Source organism: Calidris pugnax, unplaced genomic scaffold (genome assembly GCF_001431845.1).
Source record: "Calidris pugnax isolate Ruff unplaced genomic scaffold, ASM143184v1 scaffold24, whole genome shotgun sequence".
Lineage (NCBI taxonomy): Eukaryota > Metazoa > Chordata > Aves > Charadriiformes > Scolopacidae > Calidris > Calidris pugnax.
In genome coordinates, this window is record NW_015090922.1 from 6,092,424 (window position 1) to 6,117,311 (window position 24,888).

Genomic DNA, 24,888 nt, shown 5'->3' on the forward strand with positions numbered 1-24,888 from the left:
CCTTTCCAATAATGTCTTTTGACCACAAAATATAGAATCAGTTCAAATAACAAGTGACTTCACTATAGGAAATTTTGTTTGCTAACGTAACAGAAATTCTAGAAAGAAATTCTTGATCACTCTTTGGCATAGAGCAGAGTTGACAATTGAGCATCCTCCACTGTTGACTTCGGGTAAGAGATGAAAATATGTACCTTGGCTAAAGAAATTTTACCAATTTTTAGTAACTTAGGAGATGAGATTCTTAAAAAATCTAAAGCAATGATGCTGGAGGTACCCCTCTGTTGGACTACCTTTTCCCAGTGTAAATTACAATTGTAAATCTGTACTGATGAGAGGGAGGGTGATCTGGCCTTTCGTATCAGAAATGTGCTGAAACATGCTTTACATGAGAAATGGGCTGCAAGAACGGGAGATGCACCAAGTGTCAGAATTTGGTCTTATTTGCTTATGCAGGAAGTTGTGAATACTTAGAGGTTAAGAGCAGGTGGTAGTTACCGAGCTGTGAACCTCACCTTTTGACTGTATCTTATCTATACTCACTAAAAGATGATTAAGAAAGACTACTTACCCTAAGTCAGTCAGTAAAACAAATGCCAAATCTTGTCTTTGCTCAAATAAGAGAAAAGAGTGTGTTCTTTCCTTATCTTGATGCGGTCTATGAAGGAACTGCGTCACGTGCTGTCAGCTCCACTGGTGGCCATTAATTTGTCAATAAGGCAGAATCGGTCACAGCAGACGTGGGTTACGGCCAAAGATTTCAAGCGGTTCAGAATTGCTGGACTGGGTGGTTTGTTATGGAAAGCCAATTACTTCTTGCCTTTCTCCCATGGAAATTCCTGTTAACATCAGCATGAGCACTCACGTTAACAAAATGTGAAGAATTTGGCACAGGATTCGAAAACAACATGGCAAACAACAACAGGCAGTGTTGCCTAGCAATGTGTACTGAGTATACCTGGCATTTCAGAGACTTCTCTCCCCCTAAAAAATCGTTGTTATCCAGTCACTTGCTAGTATTGCAGCATTTAAATATTGATGAAAACAAATAATGCTGAACCAGAGCTTAAAAAACACCCACGCGTTGTAGATTAATGTGCCAATATAGGCTTTTCATAACAATAGCTAGCAAGGCAAAGAGCATCAGAAATCAAATCTAAGCACTTGAGCCTCACTTACTAGTTTCTGCTGAAGGAATGGTCTTATTTGCTCTGAAATGCCAAAATAAGCAGTGCCTGCACCAGACAAACTATTGCCAGTGCAAACTGAAGCATTTGGCCCATAGATGTGAACATCATGAGCAACTGTCCTTGTATCCCTTTGTATTGCACTGGTTGAAAAATCTGAGATTACATCAGTTAACTATAGCAGCAAAAATTGAGGAAAAAAATGTATTTGAGATAAGTTGATAGCTGATGCATGATTATGGACGTGTTTCACAGACACAGTGAAAATAAACTGTTGTGGTTAAATTGCCTGTTTTTTCCCTAAGTCTTCTCTGTTCATTGCTGTTTTACAGAGTTGGAGGGGAAGGGTTTAGAAGTATGTCCAAACCTTATTTATTTACATCCCACTTCTCATTAAACTGTTCCAAAGGCTAACTTACCTTGCTATGAGGAACATACTACTTTCTTGTACGATGAATTTGTCCAGCCTTGGTCAATCTTGGCTTGACAAATTGTGTTGTTTAATTTCTGTTCTTTCTATAGGTGTTTATAAGCTGAAATAAAGATTTTTCTTAACCATCCTTTCGAGGAACTAAATACATTGAGCTCCTTAAACCTGTCACCATGAAGAGCGTTCTCCAGACTTCATCATTCTTACGGATCTTCTCTGCACCCTTCCCAAATTATAAATGCTTTTTGAATAGCGATGTTTTAGAGCAGGATATATAATTCCAGTAGCAACCATTCACCTGTCAAAGGAAAATGCAGTAAAGGCTCATGGGACTTACAGTTGAGATATCCACTCTTTGTAGGCAATGGTATCACACTGGTTTTGGCTACACTGTCGCTGTGGGAAATGACAGGCAGGTGTTTGTCTAAGAGAAGGTATAAATGACAAATGTTTTTCAGCAATACTGATTCCCAGATAAGACTCGCCTCCTTTAAGTTAGAGCCTGCATTTTCTGAATGGACATGTTCCATTATCCATGCTGAAAAGCATACTGCTTGCCTACACCTGCTCACCTACACCTACCTCATTGAGCGATACAGATCACTGTGTTAACCACCCCTTTATTATTCACCCGTTCCCCAATGGTAGTTGTTCAAGCTTTATGAGGAATGATTTTATGTTTTCTTTCAGATAACAGAAAGAATAAATTAATAATATAATATAAAAAAAATGATCCTTGGATTAAAAACACCTGCCTTGCAAGGAGTCCTCACTTCTAATTACTATTTCAGATCTGCTAGTTAGCCATTTTGCAAACACATGTAATTTTGTAGCGTTCTAACTGCTTAATCAAAATGTCATGTAGAACAAAGCCAGGGAGCTTCCAGAAGTCTTTTAAACTAACACCTTTATCTCACTCAACCACAATCAGAATCTCTCTTTTTCTTCTTATCAAGTTAGCATTGTGATTTTTTTAAAACCATATTGATTGGTTTTTACATTATTTACTTTAACTGAGTCTTTTAACAGCCATTCAGTTGTTATGCTCAGGGCTGATATCAGCCTGGAGTTCATTTACCACTTTAGCTCTTCTTTTTCCCCCACAGCCCTTTGAAAACTTCCTTGTTGTTTCAAAACTCATCAGGAGTTAAACATCAGCCAACTCTTTTAAAACACTTGGTAGGAATTAAACCAGAACTCCCACTGTGAGCCAAAAATGAAGGCACGAGCCAAGGTGTGGATTCTATTTCTAACTATAATCACTGAGTTTTGTAACATGTGGTAAACAACTTCAGGGAAGGCAGTTCCGGCTTCATATCCCTTGTTCATACTTGGGCCATAATGTTCTCTCTTAGACCTGAAAATAACCCTCTGTTTTAGGAGGCAGCTGTGGAATCAGTCTGAGGTGCTTGCCAGCTCTTCTTTCTATTTAAGATAAAGATAAGTAGAACAGAAAGGCATTAGATTAAAAAAAAAAAAAAAGGTTTAGTTTGTTTCATTCCTATTGACCAATATTATCAGCTAAGGTGCTTCTACTACGTTGAGTAAGTTTGTGTTTGGTCATTTTGTATGCGGGCCTTTCACACAGCAGCAAAGGAGAGACAAGATGTTTTATTAACTGGCAAGCAACAAGAACTGCCAGGAAAACAGAGTGGGGGCTGTAGTATCTGAATCTTCCTGTGTTTTTCAAAGGACCAGATTTCAACTAAATCTCTTCTATTTTCTGTACGTTTGAAGCATTGACAAGTACCAGGTACCAGTACAAGTACCAGTGAAATTGTATAATAGCACTGATAAATTAACACTTGCCACAGTAGGAAGGATGATAAATTAGCAAATAAATGAGCTTAACAGAAAGGCTGTTGAATACATTTATCTAAATAACTGCTGCGCTGGCCGTACCACATGATTCTATTCCCTGGGAAGCAGCAAAAAGGTAGTCAAGAGATACTGGCTATTACAGGAATAAAAGTAGTCGAGTCCTGAGAGGATTCAGGTGACACACTGCGTCATTATATGCTTCTGTAGGTGAAACCTTGCCCTCCCCCTCTCCCCCATTTAATTATTCCCAGATATGGTTTTAACTGTAAACTACAGCCAGTTCTTAAAGACTTCAGCTAGGACATGAGATCAGAAGGCAAGGGATGTCTAATTTTTGCTTTTCTAAAAGATAAAGAAAGAACCCCAAACACCTATCATTTGGGATACAAACTTTGCATGTTATTTTCTTTTTTGTTCTCGGTCATTACTAGTTGTTATCCAAAAGTAATTGGAGAAAGGCAAAAAGGGCAAGTGATCCTTTTCTCCTTCCATAACCCTTGCTGAGGGGCAGCCCGTGGGGCTGGGCCAGGCTGCTCGGTGTGGCACGGTCACAGCTGACTTTCAAACAGAACCATCAGCAGTACATGTGAAAGCCAACAACGTGACCTGAAGACCCAAGAATGACTTCCTCTCTTAGCCCTTTCATTCATGCATCTGGGGAGCATGCCAGGTCACCGCGGGGCGAGGTCATTTTAGGAAGAAAAGTGTAGGAGGGGAGAGGATTCCAGAGGAAGCAGCCTGGAGCTCTGCTGGCAGCCGATGGGCCCTGGGAGCTGGCAAGACTCTGCAGCCCTGGAATCATGAGAAGGGGCACAGGGTAAAACGTGAATGAGGAAAAAATAGTGAGGAAAGAGAAACTGGAGATGGCAGGGCTGGAAGGTGGGGAGGCAAATAAATTGCTCAGCAGACATGTCAGCAAACCAGGATGTGCTGCAGGACCTCTCAGTCCCTCTCACGTGGCCGAGACACACACAAAGCCCAACACTCTGGGCAGTGAATCCTGGCATCTCTTAGGGAAGGGGAAGGAGAATTGCTATGAGACGTTCTGTCCCTGGAGCTTTTACTAACTAATCACAACATAAAACTCTAATGGAGTGCAATAGTAGTTGTTTAAATAGGTTAAATGTCACATAGCATATTTATAAGCTGTATTTAAAGTAAAAATATCAGCAAAATGCTAGACAAAACCTGTTAAAAACCTGTGGCTCTTTGACGTGGAACATTTCATTTTCTTGTCCTTGGTGAGGCTTGCTGAAGACTCAGCCATGCCTCAAGTTGACAGTTGTTGTCCTGCCTCACCTGCGCACCGACAGACAGCACATGAAGAGCAGAGAGGCACAGACGTCACCCTTTCCTGGGGCTTCACAAGTCATTGGCACTGGCCATGGAAGAAGCCAGGTGCCCTGACTGGCAGTGCTGCTGCACAGACACCACAGCAAGCTACCTTGTCTGGCATTTTTCTTATGGCCGCAGAACGCAGTCTTTAATCAGAATTGGGGGGTTCTTTGGTTGGGCACTGCACAAACCCAGATAAAAGGGGAAGGTATTAATCCCCCTTGAATGCGATTGAGCAAGTACATTTTGTCATTTGTTCCAGTGAGTTGTATAATCCTGCTTCCCAGTCATCCAAATAGGATTTAGCATTGTCAACATGTTTTTCTTAATAGGATGATGCTACGAACTCATGTCTATGCAAGACTAGAAGGCCAGATTACATGTCTCGGGAGAATATATCAGTTTTAGCTGTTAGTGAAATCTGTTTTTTTTTCAATGGCCTTGAGGCCACCCTTCAGGGGAATTGTCAAGACATGGTGTGCCCCATACAAGAGCCATCACAAACTTCAGAGGAGCCAACCATTTAGTGCAGTATCTAAATGCTGGGGTTAGTGTTTGGTTGTTGTTTTTTTTTTTTTCAAAAAAACAAGTCTCAACTATTCGTTTTCTGAAAGAAATATTGCTTTCTTTAAGACAAACTAAAACACTGTAACCCTTCTGCTAAGTCAGAAATGTGCAATGCTAAATTCAGAACGATTCGTCTCCCCCTCAAAAGAAAATCTGCAGAAGTGCTGCTTTGCCAAGTTTCAAGCATTATTCGGTCACATTACTAGTGAGATATGCTGCAGTTATGCCAGTTCAGAGCAGGAGGAGCTGCTTCTTATTAGCAAAAAATTTGCAGGTAATTGTGAGGGTAAATTCTAGCATGTTGCCACAATAGCAGTGTAAGAGGGTAAGGGGGCCCTAGGCTAATCAAGAACCAGTTGTGCATTTTGTGAGGAGTAAGTCAGCATTATTCACAGTAATGTCACACAGCCAGAAGTCACATTTCAGCAGCTCACCTGAAACGTTGCTAACCCTCTAGAATTACCTTGTCTGAGGAGTCTCTGCGGCTGAGGGGAAGGAGTAGATCACATCTCTCCGCTGGCCTGCCATGTGCCAGAGCTTCAGAGGGCAAAGAAATTCTGACAGAGCTACATTTTCAACCCGAAATAACCACATGCAGCTTGTGGGACCTCAGTGGACCCAACTTTACCAATATTTTGTGTGTGAATCCTTAGTTTCAGGTAGTACTGCTGAGGCTGTTATTTTTTAAACACCATCTACAAAGAGAAAGGTGGTGTTGCACATCACAATTCATATCCCTTTTCTCAGAGCTATGCTTGGAAGGAACACGGCAGGTAAAATGGTCGTACATCATTCTTGTTTGCATTGCTAAAAGTAAGGTTCTGACAAAAGACAGGGAATTGTGAGAGGCTTTGCATTATGCATGAATATGCCCCTGTGAGCCTCTGTGGTCTTGGGTAACTCATATCCCCTTCTTATTCCTATGTATTATTCTTATTATTTTATAATACTTGATATATAATACATAAAAATATAATATGATGTATAACAATAATGCTTATTACGAGAATAAGTATTCTTATTCCTACTCTCACTTGCATATTTTCAGTAAGATCGGAAGATCCAAAGGAGTATGTCTGTTTCTGTCCTTTTCGTGTGAGATGTTAGCAGAAGTGTCACCCTACTCTTATCAGCCTGAGGTTGACCAATACAGAAAGTGCACTTTCTTGGCATTACAGTCTGCATAGACCACAGTCTATAGTTACTCAACTCTTAGTACATAGACTTGAATCCTTACTTGATTGCCTCAGCTCCTGCCTATGATAGGGGAAAGAGTGCACAAGAGGTGGAAAAAAAATGTTGCCGTACTCTTTTATCCCTCCAATACCTCATTACTTACTGTGTGAGGGACGTAACAGAGTCCTGGCTTGCATTGATTTCAGATTCAGATGTGTGCTGAGCATGGAGGCAGCAAGCACCAACTGTAAAAAGCAGAATCATAGAATCATTCCGGTTGGGAATTCCCTGGGCACTCTTTCTGTGAAGAATTGTTTCCTAATGTCCAGTCTAAACCTACCCTGTTGCAGCTTGGAGCCATTCCCTCTTGTTCTATCGCTAATTACCTGTGAGAAGAGACCAGCACCAACCTCTCTACAATGTCCTTTCAAGCAGTTGTAGAGAGTGAGAGACTCTGTCTGCTACTTGGTATTAAGAGGAGGAGACAGAATAGTGGCAAAAAGAAGAACAAAGGGTAGTAATACTCTACGACTTGACCATTGATTAATCTGGAAAGGGTTGTGTTTACATATTTTCACATATTTTACATATGTTTACATATTTACATGTACAGACAAGGATCAGCAGAAAAGAGACAGACTTATTCAAGCCCTTGAGAAATATAAGAAGGATCTTGTACCTGGTCTTCCTGCCTCATCGTTCAACTCCAGAGGTGTTTCTCCAAGCCAGCCGAAGGTGCGTGATATTCTGACCGTGTAGGACCTGTGACACAGGTAGTTCTGAGTTGTGAGAAGGGCAGTTTCCCCTTAGTTGGCTGTACTCTGAAGTGCCAGGAATGCCCGTAACACAGAAGTTAAGTGCAGGTTTATTCAGTGTGGCTTTTTATAGTCTGGTCAAACAGATATAATATTTGATTCTCGGTTTTGCCAGCTGGCAGCTATCCTCTCATCTAACTGTTGCTATCCTCACTTGGCCTACAGTGACAGGTACCCATGTCATGACCACACGTACATGACTAAAATACGACCCTGCACAGACAGCATGAATGTGTACATGCCCACACGTGTTCTTTTTACTCCTTTGGCAGATGGAATTAGAATTTTTAACAAAGTATTATATGGGTGCCCAGAAAAAAAAAAAAGGAGTGAATTTATTGAAATAATTTGCTGATGTCTGACAACATCGTTATTAGGATGATTTCTGTACACAATATTTTCAAGAGAATTAAATCCCAATAATTTTCTTAGTATTCCCACTGAACACAATGCAATAACTTTACATTGTTTAACAGTATCCTCTGAATTTCAGAATGGTATCTACTGGTAAAAGCAGGATCCTCAAGTAATTAATCCTAATTCTATATATTCTGCCAGATACCAGAAACTACAACCTCACGCTAGTGCGAGTAGGCCTGCTCTTCAACAATTCTGCCAGTGGACCTTAACTGAACAGACCAAGCCTTGCAAACATTTCATTCTGCCATAGTCCAGAGTGTCTCTGGGGCAAAAGTTCCTCAGCAGACTATCATTAGATTATAAAACTTTCTATTTGTTGAGAATTATAGTGGGTTTACCACTAGATTACCAATGATGCTGTTTATAAAGAATGTCATCCAATTCAAACATGTGCATTATTTTGATTTGTAAAATCTTGCTCCCACTGACAGAAATAGCAAAGTGATAGGCCACGATTTCATGTATGGTATTTATGAGGATAACAGCGGTTCTGTTTGGCTTCAGACTCATGAGATGGAGCCATGCTCACACCTGCATGGGCATACAAGAAGAGAGAATAGAAGATGCTATTGAAGAAGGGCTGTGAGATTGCCATTGAGACATCAGTCCCATAGATAAGAATGCACAATGTCCAAGGAAGAAAAAAATCTCATGTTCTCCCTCCGTGGGCCCTGGCAAGCAACATGGAATTTCTGTAATTTCCCAAGACTACTTGTCATCAGCAACCTCAACCTCGTAAAGAGAAGGAAGGAAAAAGAAACTGGAAAAGGAACGTGTTAACTAGTTCTAGCACAGTGAGAGGGTGCCTTTACTCCTAACTGCAGTTCCCAAAACTTTGCAAGTAATTTAGACCATTTGAGACAGTTTGAAAATAGTTTCTTGAAATTCCTCCTGTGTGAATCAATTTGTAGGAGACACTGTCTTCAGAAAATTGCTTTTCTGATTTTTTCTGTCTGTTATTTTGTTCTTTAACTTACAGGCGAGGTGGTCACTGTTGGAAAATGGTCACTTATATTTGACGACTGGTCCAAACAACTGTTCCAGGATAGAGAGAGAGCAGTCCCCCTCTGTATCTTTCCAGAAGCTCACTTCAAGGACTCTGATGCCAGCTCCTACTTCAAGAAAGACTATCCAAAGTACTGCTCAGCATGCTTTGTCTCAGAATCCTGTTCACAGCTCTAGTACAGACAGATCACCTGCTTCACCACATCTGCAGTCTCGCATCAGTTTAGGCACTCACAACAGGAAGAAGACATTTCAAAACTCTTGTAATAAAACATATTCTGGGGACCTCCTTGACAGACATTCAATTTACTTCACAGAAAAGAAGCAGCGTTTTACCCCTCAAATTTTAAAGACATCACACCAATCTTTTCTTGTAAAACAGAGGTGCTATAATCCCCCTTCCAAAAAAGAGATCTCCTCCCCTGGCAGATCAGCAGTTAAATCAGCAGGTGTCAATAATGAAAAGAAAAGAGAGTTGCACAGGTACTTACTCAGTTTGTTTATACATCACTTCTTAAAGTTAAGTACTTTTCCTTTCAAACACACCATCTTAAGCTTAACTGTTTTTCACTGTGCTTTTAATCTTTCAGATTTTTAGAAGATACATATGTGAGACCACATTCAGATCACTTTGCTCAGCAGCCAGTTGAGGTTGGTGTACCCAGCTTGTTACAAATAAAAAGAACAGAGCTCACTGTTCATACACAAAAGTTGTCCTGTTTGTGTGGAAATGAGATGGATAATGGAATCATTGGCTTTGGTGCATATACATTAAGAGCAAAACCAAAAACAAAGTCGACTTGTGAGAAGTCACTAAGATGGCAATGGAGAAATCTAGTATGTGTGCTTAGAAAGGGTCAAGAGACTTCTGTGTTCAGCACAGGAACAGCTAAAGTAGCTGGTCTCTCCAAGAAACGTACGAGGCGTTATGCGGTGTGAAAAACAGTGTATTCCACCACAAATCTGTTCTTCTGAAAGCAGTGCTTTATCATACTTGATTGACATCTGGCTGCACTCCTAACATTGCAAGTGGTCATTTCAGCTTTTGATTGATTTACAGCCTTTCACTCTGTCTCAATAATAACTTGGAGCCCAGAAACGTGCAGGCAAAGCGCTGATCGCTCAGCCTCCAGTCAGCACCGTACTACGCCGTACAAGACTTTGTCTGAAAGCTGCACTCCATTAATCACCTGGATTTTTAAGATGAATGGGGGATTCATTTAGTAAATTTTAGTGCTCTGAAAAATAAGGGATGCTTAACAGCAGCCAAAGGCATACGCGACAGAAAGGTTTTGTAAGATTCCTTATCTTGCTCATCCCTTTACAAAATCAGTGTTGAATTTCTATGCAGCTCAGCACAAGCACCACAGGCAGGACTTGTGCTGGCCCTGTGTTAGCTGCGACTATTCTATTCCCTCTTCCAACCACCAAAACCTTCATTTTACAGCACCGTCAAAAGAAGCTCATATTCCCATTTGATAATCTGCAGCAAAAGATAATTTCAATATCAATCTGGTTTTCTAAGTCTTCTTTCAAAGACACAAATCTATTTTGCACATCATCTTAAAAAAGCAACTGTCTTATTCCAATAAGGTCTGCAAATATGTTCTATTTTGTCAGAACTTCTGATTTCCTTTATAGTATTTGCATTATTTTTCTCAGGTTGTACAAGCTTGTTTCCAGTTCTGCTAACACAAACCAACTAATGATAATACTTTCTTTATACGAGTGATTGACACTCAAGACATTTATTTCACATGAGCTGGCGTGTCACTTCAGTATGATGTAGTTGTGATTTTGATGTATTATGAAATCAGGTTTCCCCCCAGTGCCCTGAGCAGAAATATAAAATGTCAATATAAAGATAAAAAAAAATCTGCTTTTCCTCTTTACTTGTTTGTGGCAGAACCATGAATTACAGACCCCTGATTCTGAAATGCCAGTTTCTCCAGGATTACAACTTGAAGAAAAGTAAGTTAAAATGTTTGTTTGTCCCTTTTAACTGTTTCTAAGTTTTATATTAGACTTTTAAAGTCAAAATCTAGTGGAAAATTGAAAGCCTAGCACAAGACCCTATTACCAATGGCTTTATGTGGTGAATAGAAGGGACTCTGTTAGGGATACAGGATTCAGCTTCTTGCTCAGAAAGTGTGGGATCAGAAAGTTGGAAGAGATTTTCTGAGTCATGCCACCCAGTGCCCTCTTACTGTATGCAAACTAAATATGTTAAGAATTAGTAAATAGTAAATAAACAAACAAGTTTAATAATAATTTGTCTTGTGATACCTGCATTTTGTGTATTAGAACTACTGTTTTTAACTGATTATTAACAAAAGGCATAGGTATTCTTCATTAATGAAATTAGTGGATTAAATTACTGGATTAAAGTAGTCAGGGAGTTTACCAACAGAGCTACAAAAATTAGTCATTTAAAAAAGTTTAAACCTGGATAGTAAAAAAATGCAAACAAGTAAATAGATTCATCACTTTTGCATACGTTGTCAAAATTCTTTATTTGTGTTAATTACTCTAAAACTGCTATCTCTTTGCATGGTATTGTAAACCTTATTTGTGTGCAGTGTATGTTAAAGAAAGATGCTGATGGCTTGTGTATTTGTATAGAGAAGAAGAGTATCTTTGTTTTCTTCAAGATCTTACAAACGATATTTTGATTAGAAGTTGTTACCAGGAAAAGTAAGTGCTTTGCATTTCTTATTTACTCCTTTGAGTAACAAAATTTTAACCAATTATTCAATCAGTGTAAAGAATTGGTGGGTTTAATGAGATTAACATGAAACTTGAAATCAGTGTAATTTGATTAATACTTTTGTGACTGTACTTTACAGGAGTCATGATTTAAAACGAGTAGCTGAATAGAAAATATTTTCAGCCAGCCTCCTATTTCACAGTGACTTCCAGTAGAAACATGGAAACATTATGTTCTCTGACCCTGCTCTCAAGCTCATTCCCTTATACAGTGCAGTGATAGACATTATTGTTACAACAGTCTCATTCCAGCTCCCAGTCACTCCAGAGCTAACAGCCCATGGAGCTACAATAAACCTTCCCTAGCAAAGTCCATCACAGCAAAAGATTTTGTATTTTGAGTTCTTCCTCCCTCGTATAAGATCAGAATAAATAAATGCAATAATTGCTTTCTTTAGGATGTATGTGCCATCAAGTTAATGATCCACACATAAGGGCAAGAGCCAAATGCACCCAGTGCTGCTGGTGTCTGACTGCAGCATCCTTCTCTGGTTTCATGTTCTGTACGTGACATGCTGTCACACAAACCCCCCAACTTGCCTTTCCATTTCTAACAGAAATCTATCACATTTCTAATATTTAGAGAGCTGTGATAAACCCCTGGTCTGTTTGTAGGCCTGCTGAAAGCAGCAACGCTGTGTGCTACTTCTCTATGCCATTTCCTGGCCTCCGTCTTAAATGAGAGAAACTTCCTTTGGCAGAGGATTTACCCCAATGTTTAAGATCTTGGTCTCTGCCATGCGCTGTGCTTTGATGCTGGAGAGGTGCTAACACCCTGAAACCAATCAAACTCAGTCTGACACCAAAACAAAATATTTCCCTTTCAATCTAGGGGACTTCAGTTAGATAAAATATATTTTTCTTAAACAGCCAATAACACAAGGGACTAGTTTGTTTTCTGAGCAATCAGTTAAAGGTATTAGTTCTCTTCCTTCCTTCTAGGTATAGCAGTTTTCAGACAAACTTCAAGGCCCAAATTAGAAGTGAATGTTCTGGTTACACTGGGAACAGATTACACAACACTAGTAGATTTGAAAAGCACCGACTCACCACACATTGACAAGGTTGCTAAAAGTACCATGCCTGGCCATACATATGGTTTAAAAGAACGTAACTTTAAAATAAAATAAAGCCTCAAAAAGATACTGCATGGCAGCCCTCATATTAACAGGACTGGTATCCTTAAGAAAATAACTTTTTTTTTCTATAGATAGTGAAAATCAAACAAAAGAACATAAACTTGTACCTGTATGATGTGACAGCAGCCAGGGTCGTGTGTGTGCTCCACACTGAGCCCAGTTCAGAGTGCTGTGGGGCACGACGTTGTCCATGCTTGGGCTTGTAGGGTGAATGGACCTCTCTGTTGACTTTAGATGGAGGTTGTTTAGATGCTGCACACTCTTCCCTCAAAAATAAATGTTACTAATAGTACATGAAAAATCATCCATTGTTTTCTTGGGTAGCCTCTAATAACAGACCTTAATTTCTCTGCAGAATAGAAGTGAATAATCAATAGTGGCCTTTCATTTTAAATCAAAAGTTGAATTTCTAAATAGATTTTGTGACAGACTAGAAAAGACACAACTAATGGCCTCAGTTAGCCTGCTGCAGGAATAATATGATAGATGCATATTTTAATATCTTGATTTATTTAGACCAGTTTCTCTACAGATAATATTGTAAACGTCCTCCTAATTCAAGTATACAGCTCTGCTGAGCCCTCCAGCTCATTGCAGATATTTTCATTTTTTAAGATTGTCTGAAAATGCAACCATTGGTTTAGATTTAACTGAATTATGATTGTAGAACTTAGAGACCTAATTTCCCTAGTCAGTTAGGTCTTTATTTTTACCAATGCTCATCACCACAAGCACATCTTTTGCTTGCAGCTGGTCATAGCCATCAAGGAAAATATTGAGAGCTCCTTCTGATGGCATCTCTCTCTCCCTAGTACACCTAGTTAACAAAGCTATGACCATTGAAGTTCAACCTTCAGAGTTTTCCTTAAAAGTTATTAAAAAGGAGGCCCAAGAACAGAGACCATGCAAATGACTTTCAGAGGTCTAAAAAGTGCTGGGCAGTGGAAGCAGCTCAAAAGTCCTCTTTGAGTAATGCAGTATCTGAGAAAAAGGAACAACAGCTATAAACACATCCAAGAAGCTGCTTGCAGTACTGCCCAGCACCCCAGTACCCTCGGTTTCACCCAGTTAATGTGGTGGGACAGTACTTGACAGTAGCAACAGAGAGACTTATGCCCCATGAAAATACAGAGGGGGACTACTGTGTTGCAATGGAGAGCACCAATATGAGATATTTGTATGAAATATGAAAGAAGAAAGTGGAATTATATACATCAAAGACTTTCCCCATCAGAGTTCCTGACAAACTGCATGCACTTGGAATGAGAATATTCAATAACCTTAAAATATTTCAGATTTTATCTTTTAAATTCATTTACAGGTACAGTAGGGACAGGGAGGGGATGGAGCAAAAGTGAAAAGTTGGGATGTATTTTAAGTGATCTGAAAGACAGGCTGAGTGGTATTTTTCATTTGGAAGTACATGGCCTTTGAACAGTCTTTTTTTTTTTTTTTTCCACTGATGTTCCTTCTTTTTCATTTTTAAGGGCCTTGGAAGATGTATTTCAAATGCACATTAAAAGTAAGAGGCATAACCTTGATGAGGTGAGCAAAAAATGTCTATCATTAAATACTCTTGTCATCTCCTGTAGAAATGCTGTACATCAATGCTGAGCAACAATTTATGGCAGATGCAGTGCTACAAAATTTAAATACAAGGCAAGGAGAAACTCCTGCTGGTCTGCTCCAGAAAGTAGCAGTCACAGCAAAAAAGTGCGGCAAGAAAAATTCTTTGTTAACAGTTTTTATGTAATTAAAGCCATTCTGCACACTAAGTACATTATCTGTCATTTAGAAACCTTGTTAGGCTAATACACAAAAATGTACAGAAAAATCTCTTTGCCAATCCTCCATGGAAATATTTGTTGGTGTACTTTTTTGCTGTGGCTGCTATTTCCTGGAGCAGACCAGCAAGAAAAGCTTGTTGGCTGTGACTACATCCAGCCAGAAGACCTTGTTTAATAGCTTGCTTTTAGGAGTTTCATCACCAGGGCAGAATATAAAACTGTTAAGTTCAACATTAAGGCTCTCCACGTGGTGCCTGCTGAGAATTATACACCTCAAAATGCTTATCTGAAAAATCTCACATGCTGAGAGGGAAGCGGCCTGTGGAGAGACAATAGGAAAGGCCGGGCACAAATACATGGCCACAGTCCTGTCTCTGTCCTCTGCAAGTCTGGCATCTTCTCTAGGATCATAGAATGGTTAGGGTTGGAAGAGACCTCAAGGATCATCGAGTTCCAACCCCCCTGCCATTGGCAGGGACACCTCCCACTAGAGCAGGTTGCTCAAGACCCCAGGATGAGCATAAGCACCTCTGCCTGTTTTAATCCAGACCTTAGAGCCCTCTCCTGAGAGCAGGGCTTATAACTGCGCTTTGAAAAATTGGAAAGAACACACTGCTTTCCTTTCAAAAGTCATTCACAGAGGAGATGGTATTAGCAGTGTCGTTGTTATCTTTGCTCTTACCCCAGGCTGGTTGAAGCCTTTGCCTGTGAAATGGGGGTAGGCAGATTTCAATGCCTATCCAAACTGGGGACTCCCAAATCCAACACCACATTTGATGAGCAGATGACTGAACTGGGCTTTTCAACTAGTTCCTCCTGTAGGTTAGATAGTAGGAGCAAAATGGGAGACACTAGCACTATAAACCAAGGTGGCAGCCCTCATTTAAAAGTCACTACGTTTTCCTCCCTCCCAGTAACTGAAATTTAAATTCTTTCTTCTTTACAGTCTCTGTATTAAAGAAAAAAACCAGAAAGAAAACCACATTACGAGGGGCCTGGAGCAGAACTCTGAGCTCCACAGAGGGTTTAGTCACAGTGTTCCACTTGCACTGCCTGCCAACTGCTTGTTGGAGGGTCCCTGCCCAGTGCACAGAGCTTGGGTTGTGGGGTCTCTTCTGTCCCACACTTGTCCCATGTCCTGCAGGGAGCGAGGCTGCTAACTCTGGCCTTCAGAGGGATTTGATGCCTGAGTCCTCCTCTAGATCTGCAAGAAGGCGCCTCATTCGGTCTGATGATCCAGGGGATCACCGTGGTCATTCATGGTCAGGGGTTTGGATTTTGCATTCCAAAGGTGATATTGCTGCAGCAGCTCCGGGTGGGAGTATTTCTGAGGAACTGGAGTAGTGTGGCTTTTAACTGGGCTACCTTTTGCTTAATTGTTTCCACAAATTTGTAACGCTGCCATTTTGCATTGTACTTTCTTCAACACCAGGCATGTGGGAGTAATGCATATGCTTTGCATGATGAATAAATAACAATCAAAGTAATTACAAAATAATTAGAATGCAGATGGTTATTTTGTCTTTCAAAGTGCCACAATTAGGAGAGAGATGGTGTTTTGATATCTGTCTGGATGCTGGTCAGAGTGACAGCCAGTAGGCAGCAAGAGTGTTTGAGGAATGCTTGGAGCTGAAATTAGTGAATTTTCAGTCAGTTTTGTGGAAAAAAAAAAAATCAGCAACAGCACCTCAATTTAAGAGGATATGTAATTTACATCTGGCTAGAGAATGCTGAGTGTATTCCTAAAGTCATCTCCTGCAAGGCTCCAAGTGCCCTAGAGACCGAGCTGTGAATCCTTTAATAGGAGACTGAAGGTACTTGATTCCTTCTTCCAGAAGGCTCCCAGCTCTTCCAGAAGGATGAGTTTGTAAACAGTAGTGGATTGTGACTATATCCTGTTGTGACATGTTTGATATCTAGCAATGTATGTTCTGCACCTCTGCAAAATTACCAACTGAAGACTTTGAAGAAACTCAGAAAAGACGAATAAAATTAATTGGCAGAGAACAGGGATTAAATGAGAAGTGCAAGCATAACCAACACCAGGAGAAGCTTGTGGGCAATGACATGTATTAGAATAGGCACAGTTCCCACAAAAGAAGTAATGAAAGCTGAATCACTTTGAGACTTTTAAAAGTGAATTGGCCAATGGATGGAAAGGAATTCCATAGTGAGTGGGCTTTTGTCCTAAGAAAATATGTTTTCCGCTTTTAGTTTTTTTCTATACTTTTTTTTTTTCTTCACTATCACTGTTTTCTGGACCGGGCAGCCAAAATAAGAAGACGGAAACATGTGTCAAGGTCTTAGCAGTGGTTTTTCACCCATGCTGGATGCCTGCCAACACGTTATTTGGGTACTTGCTATACAAAACCAATGCCCCTCTCCGAGTTCCTGCTAGCACTTACTCCAGCACAGAGGCTGAGATCTGTTCCCTAAAGCGACAGGTCTCCTGCTGGTGCAGTCAGTCCAGCTGCATTGCCTGACCCACCATCCGTTTCTGGCTCTCCATCAGCCAAGCAATCCCCATCACTCACCAGTGAACTTGCGGCTGTAGCACCTGTAGCCTCTTCTCCAGCTTTGAGAGAGTAGCACCATTTTTCTTCCAGGGAGAAGGATATGCACTCAATGGGATGTTAAAGGGGACTGAGAAGTAGAAGAAAGCAATTAATTGCCTAATTCTGTTAGAAAAAAAAAAAATGGTAACTACATAAGAGGGAAGGGGGCAGTGAAGAAAGAAAATATTAAAAAAACATGTGGAGGAAAGGACAGTGCTCAAAACAAGAGCCTTTTAAAACAACTAGCACCTTCCCCCTTTATCTTATTCTCTATCTACCTTCATGGCTTAGTTATTGATGGAAAGTCAGGGGCACAGAGGGCAGTTCTTTCAGTGTACTCCAGCGCAAGGCAATTTTCAATCCGGTTCATCAAGGTATGTCTGAGGAGCAATTTTCTTTGCTTTAGAACATGCAATTTCAAATAGCGTGCCCAGGAGAAAGCATGCACAGCTCCCCCCACCAAGATTTATTTCTGCTGTTTGCACTGTTTTACTACCTCTGCAGGCTGCATTCTGTGGTCTGCTTAGAATCTTCAGCTGAGGTTGCTTTTTACCTGCCCAGACCTGGAGGTTCAAACTATAGTTTTTTTTCTAGCACACTGATTAAGAAACCGGAGAATTTTTCCTAACAAATTGTCACAGAGTTAATAGATTCCCCCATTTTCTCTAGTGATGAAATGGCCGCCACTCAGGAAAGCTTGTAGAAGATTTTTTTTTAAACTAGCCACTTGCTCAAAACCAACACCAGGCAGTTTTATACCTTCAGAAATGCAAGGATGACATTTCAGCTGCAGAATAGTGGTTTCAAAACCTGATCCATACTCAGATACAATTCAAGAAGCCATCAATTCCATAAAAAAATATTTCCTTAAAAAGCTGGTTCTTGCTAAAAGGTACAGGTAAGAGAGTAGCTCTTAGAATCCACGACAGTGGGGGAAAAAAAAAATGTCACTCCTGGGTTTGAAATAGCCACCGAAATGGGTCTGTAAGTGCATCATTTCAGGAAATTGATGGGAAACTAACACAGCTCCTGCAGGGGTGCGGGATCTGGTGCCCATCTGTCTTCCAGTGAGCAAACTGTTCCAAGTAACTTATTTCCTGGAATTTTATCATATAAAGCCAAAAGCTCCTGAAAATACAAAGTAATATCTTACACTTGTTTTATGCCTTTGCTTTTAGGAGGATCATAAAGTGTTCGTTCTCAAAAAAAACGCAGTGCAAAGACACCAAAAGTTTTAGCTCAGGTGAGGGGGAGGTGGCAGACAGCTGATAAATGGCACCCAGCAGTGTTACCAAACACATTTCGGGACAGGAAGGCAGACTAAGACAGGCAGCTGAAGGCAGCAGCAGTGTGGAAGCTGAAAGGCCATCTTACTCTACCAAATAAAATTATTTGCTTTGATTACTGTGTGAGTATAGCCTCAGTGATAAGACCCGGCAGGAAGCATCATAGAGTCTTTTATAGCCTGTGGTGGAAAGGTCTATTTTTACATTTCTCAGGCATTTTTGATGTACCACACCCCAGCGCTATCCCGAGCCACGCTGAAGCAAATACAGAAGAAAGCAACCTTCACTTTGTCCCTGGCTCTATCTCCACATATTCTTTGCCCTTCCCTTCTTCAAGTGCCATACCCTTTCTACTTAGCCCATCGCATCCCATGGGATTGCCTTAGGAGGAGATATATCAGCAGACAAGTGTGGTTTAGGATGCTAATGCAATAATTACTGCCTTAATCATCAAAGCGAATAAGCAATTTACCAACAGTCCCTTTCAGCACTGCACTGTTACCATTTAAATACAGATTTTTGTAATGTACCATAATTAGATACTGCACATGGGAAAGTTTTAAAAGTAAACCAGTAAAAATGAAAATGACTGCTCTGAGATGAGCACAGGACCCAAGTTTATTCTTCTCACAACAGAAAAGGTCATTGATCTGGTATGTGGAAACTTTTTTCCAAACCAGTACTGACCCAATGGCCCCATCACAGGGAGAAGGGGAAACGTTCTGTGAAACAAGTTCTCTTTGGCATGGGACTTACTTAAAGTAGGAATCTTCTATTTTGGCTAAGTGGCAGGGCTAATGTTTTTAGAAATTCCACCATGAATAATTTAATTTCAATTTCTAAAATTTCTTCTGAAGTTTCAACTGGACACACTCATTTCACTGCCTGCTCTGGCAGTATATACTGCCTTGAAGTGTTGCTCCAGTTCTTCCCATTTCATAAGCATATGTGCAGTGCCAAATACCACTTTCTTCAAGTAGACAGGCATCTGCCTATGTAAATCAGGGTTTCCATACACAGAGATGATTGGAAAATATAAATGGATGAGTATCAGGTAAACATAGTCCATCTCACAACCACAGGACACACACACACCCCTTCACAGATGACAGCTTTGATTACTTTAGGCACCGAAACCAAGCCTAACCCAGGCCACACTTTAGTTGTATGTCAGCAAGCTCCAAAATTAGATTTAGAGGAGAAAAGAGGGGATAAGGTGACACTCACACAGTTAAAAACACAGGATGAAACCTGCTGGCTCAGCACTGTGCGGGGCTGGCCACAAGCTCTCGCAGTCCCTCAGCCTTCCATAACCTTGGCTGCCAGACTGGACTTTTCTCTTTTGTTGAAGGTTCTCTTTAGCAGTCAACTCAGCAAAACAGAACACAGAAAATATAAAATATAGTATTTACAAAGAGCAGCCTTGCGGACAAGTTTTAATGACTTTTAGATTAGTTCAGAAATTATTATAAGAATTGCTTTAGAGCCATGGAGTCTCTTTTCACTGTTCTTGGGCATTTCTTAATGTCTAACAAGGCCATAAACTTCTCAAAAGAAAAAGCAAACCCTTGAGATTTAAGACTGCAAATCAGTTTAACAAAGCCTGTGCACAGAGAAATCAATTGGATCTCTATCTCAGGGAGTTTGGATTTGTTCTGGACACCAGTATGCTCAGGTAGAAAAGTGATTCTTTTTGAAGCACTGGACATTATGTGTTAACAGCTCCCGAAGAGTGGATTATCCATTGGCCTTAATGTTTCAACTAGAGCAACTAATTTTCTATTAAAGTACTTAAGATTGAATGCTCATTGTAATGACCTTCAAATTAGAGTTTTAAGATTTTCCCAATAAGTTCCTCAGAATCTGCTGAACAGCTTTTAACTCCACCCATCCTTTTTCCCTTTCTGCATGACAGCTTTTAGGCTCCATTTTGTGTCACGAATATCCACAGGCCTTCTTCCACAGACAAAGAAGAGGCCATCATGATTATTCTCGTAATAAAGCAAAATTCCATGGGGACGCTCTAGTAATCCTAATTGATTAACCTGTAATCCATTTTCTTCTTGATTCGTTCTTACCGTAATACTAATAATTTTCTCAGTCTGGCCCAAGCCAAAGGGCAGTGATCAGGCACTCGGTCCATTTTGCCACCACCTGCCATTCAGAACATTCTCTTGCATTTTTCAAGGTAGGTGAACTGTTTGGCTGCTTCCTAACTAGTTTGACTCCAAACCGCATAGTTCATTACCATTTTCCCTTCTCTCATTACGACTATACTGGACCACGGGTGCGTTTTGCTCAAATGCTCTTGGGTATTTGTAAGGCTAAAATCGAGAAACACATGGCATTGCAGGAAAACATGCCAAAAAAAAAAGGGGGGTAGAAAAAAGCCTGTTTTGCTCCAGTGAATTCTGGAACTTCAAACTTGTGTCTTACCTCTGAGGAACCTGAGCCCATGGTGGGCATAACCTTAGACCATACGGAGTCCTGGGCTGTGATTTAGTCAAAACTAAACTCCTCACTGCGCAGTTCCAAGAATTCCTGTCGTGTGTTGCGACTCCTGAGTAACTCGGCTCTCGAGCTGTTACTGCTCCTCTGTCTCAGGCACAGTGGAACAGTCTTCTCAGATGACCAGATGTGCTTTGCTTACCTGCACTCCCCGCGGGTTTGGCTTGATATTGGATTGCCTCCCACCACCTCTTCTGCAGTCTTGCTTCTCTGCTTCTTCCCAGAACAGGATGCATTTTCCAGGGGAGAAATTATGTATAACAGAGATATTCTGGACTGCAAAATTTTTTGCAAATGAAAGATAAAGTCTCTGAGGCTACTTGAGTGAGCCAGAGGAACTAAATGAATGAGATAGCGGGGACAAAAGTGAAACACCTACTTAACTGAAACCTCATTTCAGTCTTTTTCTCCAGTTAATTAAGTATTGAGGAAAATGGATGCAGAAAGCACATTTTAAGGCAATCAAGTACTGCCAGAAATCAAACCAGCAATTTGAAAAGAGAACAACACTGCTCTCTGGCATCTGACAAAATAAGATATTTGACAGGGAACAATATGTGCAGTACTGGTTAATTGAGAGGCGAGGAGAAGAATAATCATAGCTGCATTACTGCGTTTATGGAAGTATCTCCAGCGTACCACAGGGACGATGCGGATTTGTGGAATCCTCCTGCCTGCTACAGCAAGCCAGCAATCGCTTACATTCCCATCACAACCTACCCTAGGCAGCAATGCAGAAATAGCAACTGTGGTGGCTGAAACTGGGAGGCTTGCCTTTAAAATGACTGCAATCCCACACTTTCCTCTGCTGGTGAAGAGATATGGAATAAGAAACACTTGCTTTCCTTTGTTAGAGCTCAGCGGAGCACAGCACAACCCCTTACCAGTTCACAGGGTATGGAATATGGCTCTTACAGCACCAGACCTACACCAGGGTCAGTTGACTGTGTGTTTTTTTGAAGCATCAGCATTAGAGCAAAGATAAGACTTTTGGTTTTTCCCCACCTTTTAGGTCTAACCTGTAGCCAAAAACAGCGTGAACTCTACCCATGAACTTATGTACATTTTGGAAGCTGTGGCAGAACTTTCAAGGCTGTATTCTCTTTCCTGCAGCTGATTCACTGACCTTCCATTTTTTCCGTGTCATTTTGGCACATCAAAATGGTGCTCACAACCCATCAAAATGGTGTCAAAGAAGCCACCGATGGGGATCTAGGCACCTGAACAAACCAATCCTTTCGTACCCTTCCCATTCATACTAAAACCACTATGTAAGGGTATGTGCAGTTAATGGGAGACTGTTACTTAGATTCTTTGATATAAATCAGTACTTCCACGTGTAACAGGTTGTCTCAGCAGCAGATCTGTTGATCTGAAGATAGTATCAGGAGCCAGGCAAGAAACACTTAAATAAAGAGAGAGGTAAAAGAGCAGCTAACCAAGTTAAACAAGTAGTTTAGCAAGTAGGAGATCTGGGAATCACAAAACAGAGTCTTTCGCTCTGGAATTGCTCACAAGAAATTGACATGAAACAAGATACCCAAAAGGATGAAATATCAATCATCTCCTTTTAGCCTACTTTTAGCCTTCATGACCTGAACCTAAGTTAATTAAAAAGGATCCAAACTATGCTCCTCTGGAGAACTGAAATCTTCAGTTACTCAGTGCCACGCAATGACTAAAGCCACACATATCTTTACATGTCACAAATAGTACTGAAAACAGATTATTTTTCAGTACAGGTTCAAGAGAACACAGAACATTCCCCTTTCTCTATAGTGGAAAAATAAAAGCAGTCCACAACCATAGTTAATAATTTCCTGTTTTGCCTCTAAAAAAAATAAAAATTAGTAATCTGAAGTGGATACACCAACTTCAGGAGAAAGGCAATTTTCCTTCATGTATTTCACGTGGTACTCGGCAGGCCTTCTAAATAAAGGAACCCTGAAACATCATCCAGTACCGAGAGCAGATTCTCACTAAGCTTTCATCTGTTTAATTTATGAACCACAGAAGCAGAAAAGCAAAACACAGAAAGCTGCTGATTTTTCTGTGCACCCATCAATCATCAGTGCATTCACCTCAGTATTTCAACAGCTGAATTATGAATAGAGATCATTATTTGTATGCTGTTAAAAAGCTTCCAGGAAGACAAATAAAATGATGCAAAAAGCTGAGCAGATTTAGCTGTTTCATAGCTACATCCTGTTTTTCCAAGTTCCATACAACTTCTGAACTCTACACTGAAATAAGTGCTTGGTTGTGCCCATAAGAGTGTTGGAGAACATGCACACACACACGTATGTAACAGAGAAGATCTGCCTATATTCTGTCACTGGAACTACAGATATACAAGTCCATATTTTAAGCAAATCCACACTGTTGCTTTTGAATACTGCTGTTGCAATCCACTTTCACAGTAGTGCACCACGTAGTCAGTTGTCAACAACTTTAAAAAGTTCAAACAATTATTTAGAATTACTCTTTTCTGCAGAAAATGACTTTACTGTAACTAGAGGCTATTTAGGGCAAGGTGGCAAAAGCAGAGGGGGCTGGAATCACTTTAAGGGTCAGCCAGCTGAAATCTCAAACAGCAGTAACGAGGATCAGGCAGCTGAAACCAGTTCTGGGACACATTCAGAGTGTTCTCACAGAGGTGAGAACCTGGGCCAGGGAGTGACGACCATACAGAGTATTTACGTTGTCCGGCGGTGTTTCCCTGTCTACAAGGGAATGCATTTGCAATGTACAGCACAGAAAATCCACCTCAGATGTGTGTTGCACTTTTCTCTGTTATCACCTTCAAGGTCTTAGGGCACTACAGGATTATTGCTCAAAATACATGCCTAAGACTAGATAGACTTGTGTTCACCACAGCTCCACCTGATATTTTGATTCCTCTATGTAAAGCATATCAAATTTGCATCAATCATAGGGCACATCAGCAAAATTAGTAAGCTGGATAGCGAGAACATGTTTCTTCCTTAAATTCCATCCTTCCTTCCCTCCCACCGGTGGTTACGGGACTGGCAGACGCTTCTGAGCCAGCCCACTGTGAGCCAACACACACTAGCCAGGGGTGGAACCACAGTGCAACCCAGAGCATCTTCTGGAAGATGATGCCTGAGAAAGTACCCCAGGCCCATGTTCGATAAATGGCATTTCTCCTACCGAGGATTAAGTTTAAAAAATTTTGTACAAACCCTACCCAAACGGTAGCAGATGAGACTGCGGCTGTCGTGGGACGCGCGGGGCTGTTTCAGGCTGCTCCTGCACTCCAGGCTTGGGGAACTCCTGGGGATCTCTGCAACTGAGTGGGTTGCAAGAACTCAGGGCAGGATTTGACGTGGAAGCATTTTAGATTCTGACATATGAAAGGTCCGCCCAAACATCGTCCCTTAATAATAATAATTAATCATCTTGGAAGAGCAGCAGACAAACCAACCTCTTTTTACGTTTTCCTTTTGTTACTAGGTAGAGAGAAGAAGAATAGTTCAAAGCCTGAAGAAAGAGCTGAACATCACAAACCAACCAGACCCTTCCATCAGCTGCAACGGCGCATGGCAAAAGGCCTCCAGCATTCCCCCAACAAGCTTTTAACCTACGGCTTTGGGCGTTTCAGAGAGCACACAAAATCAGGACAGCAAACTAGGTTTCACACCAATTACAATGTAAACCTTGAGCAAACAGGAAAATGAAGAAGCCTTCCAACTAATGCATCTTCCTATGACATAACACAGTGTCATTATGGCAATCATCGGGCTCACGTGCTAAAAACAATACCAGAGCACCAAAGAGGATATTCTTAAAAGGACTTTCTCAATCGGAATAGAAAGCCAGATGCAGGAGTCCTTTCATTCGTTACCAACAGCTGACACTGACAGCACACGTGCTATGTGCTCCTCTTACTAAGAATTCTGATGAAGCATTTCGATTTTTCCCTGCTGCACGCTTGATTTACAGATAGGTCAGAAATTAAGTTTCTGATAAAGCTTTCAAAACTCTACGTGAATTGTGACCTGATTTCATCACTTTACAATAGAATCTAGAATATTAAGTCTAATTTTCAAGTGATTTAGATATTAATCTAA

General features: G+C 40.7%; 1 protein-coding gene across 1 annotated transcript in view; it reads left to right on the forward strand.

The window, feature by feature from the left end:
- Positions 1-24,397, forward strand: part of LOC106892898 (spermatogenesis-associated protein 7 homolog) — a 37,847-nt gene extending 13,450 nt beyond the window's left edge. Inside the window, exons 4-10 of the mRNA XM_014950469.1 lie at positions 7,130-7,251; positions 8,731-9,239; positions 9,347-9,407; positions 10,663-10,727; positions 11,379-11,450; positions 14,149-14,206; positions 24,272-24,397. Coding sequence (XP_014805955.1) covers positions 7,130-7,251; positions 8,731-9,239; positions 9,347-9,407; positions 10,663-10,727; positions 11,379-11,450; positions 14,149-14,206; positions 24,272-24,397 — 1,013 coding nt within the window. The remainder of the gene's footprint in view (positions 1-7,129; positions 7,252-8,730; positions 9,240-9,346; positions 9,408-10,662; positions 10,728-11,378; positions 11,451-14,148; positions 14,207-24,271) is intronic.
- The last annotated feature ends 491 nt before the right edge of the window (positions 24,398-24,888 follow it).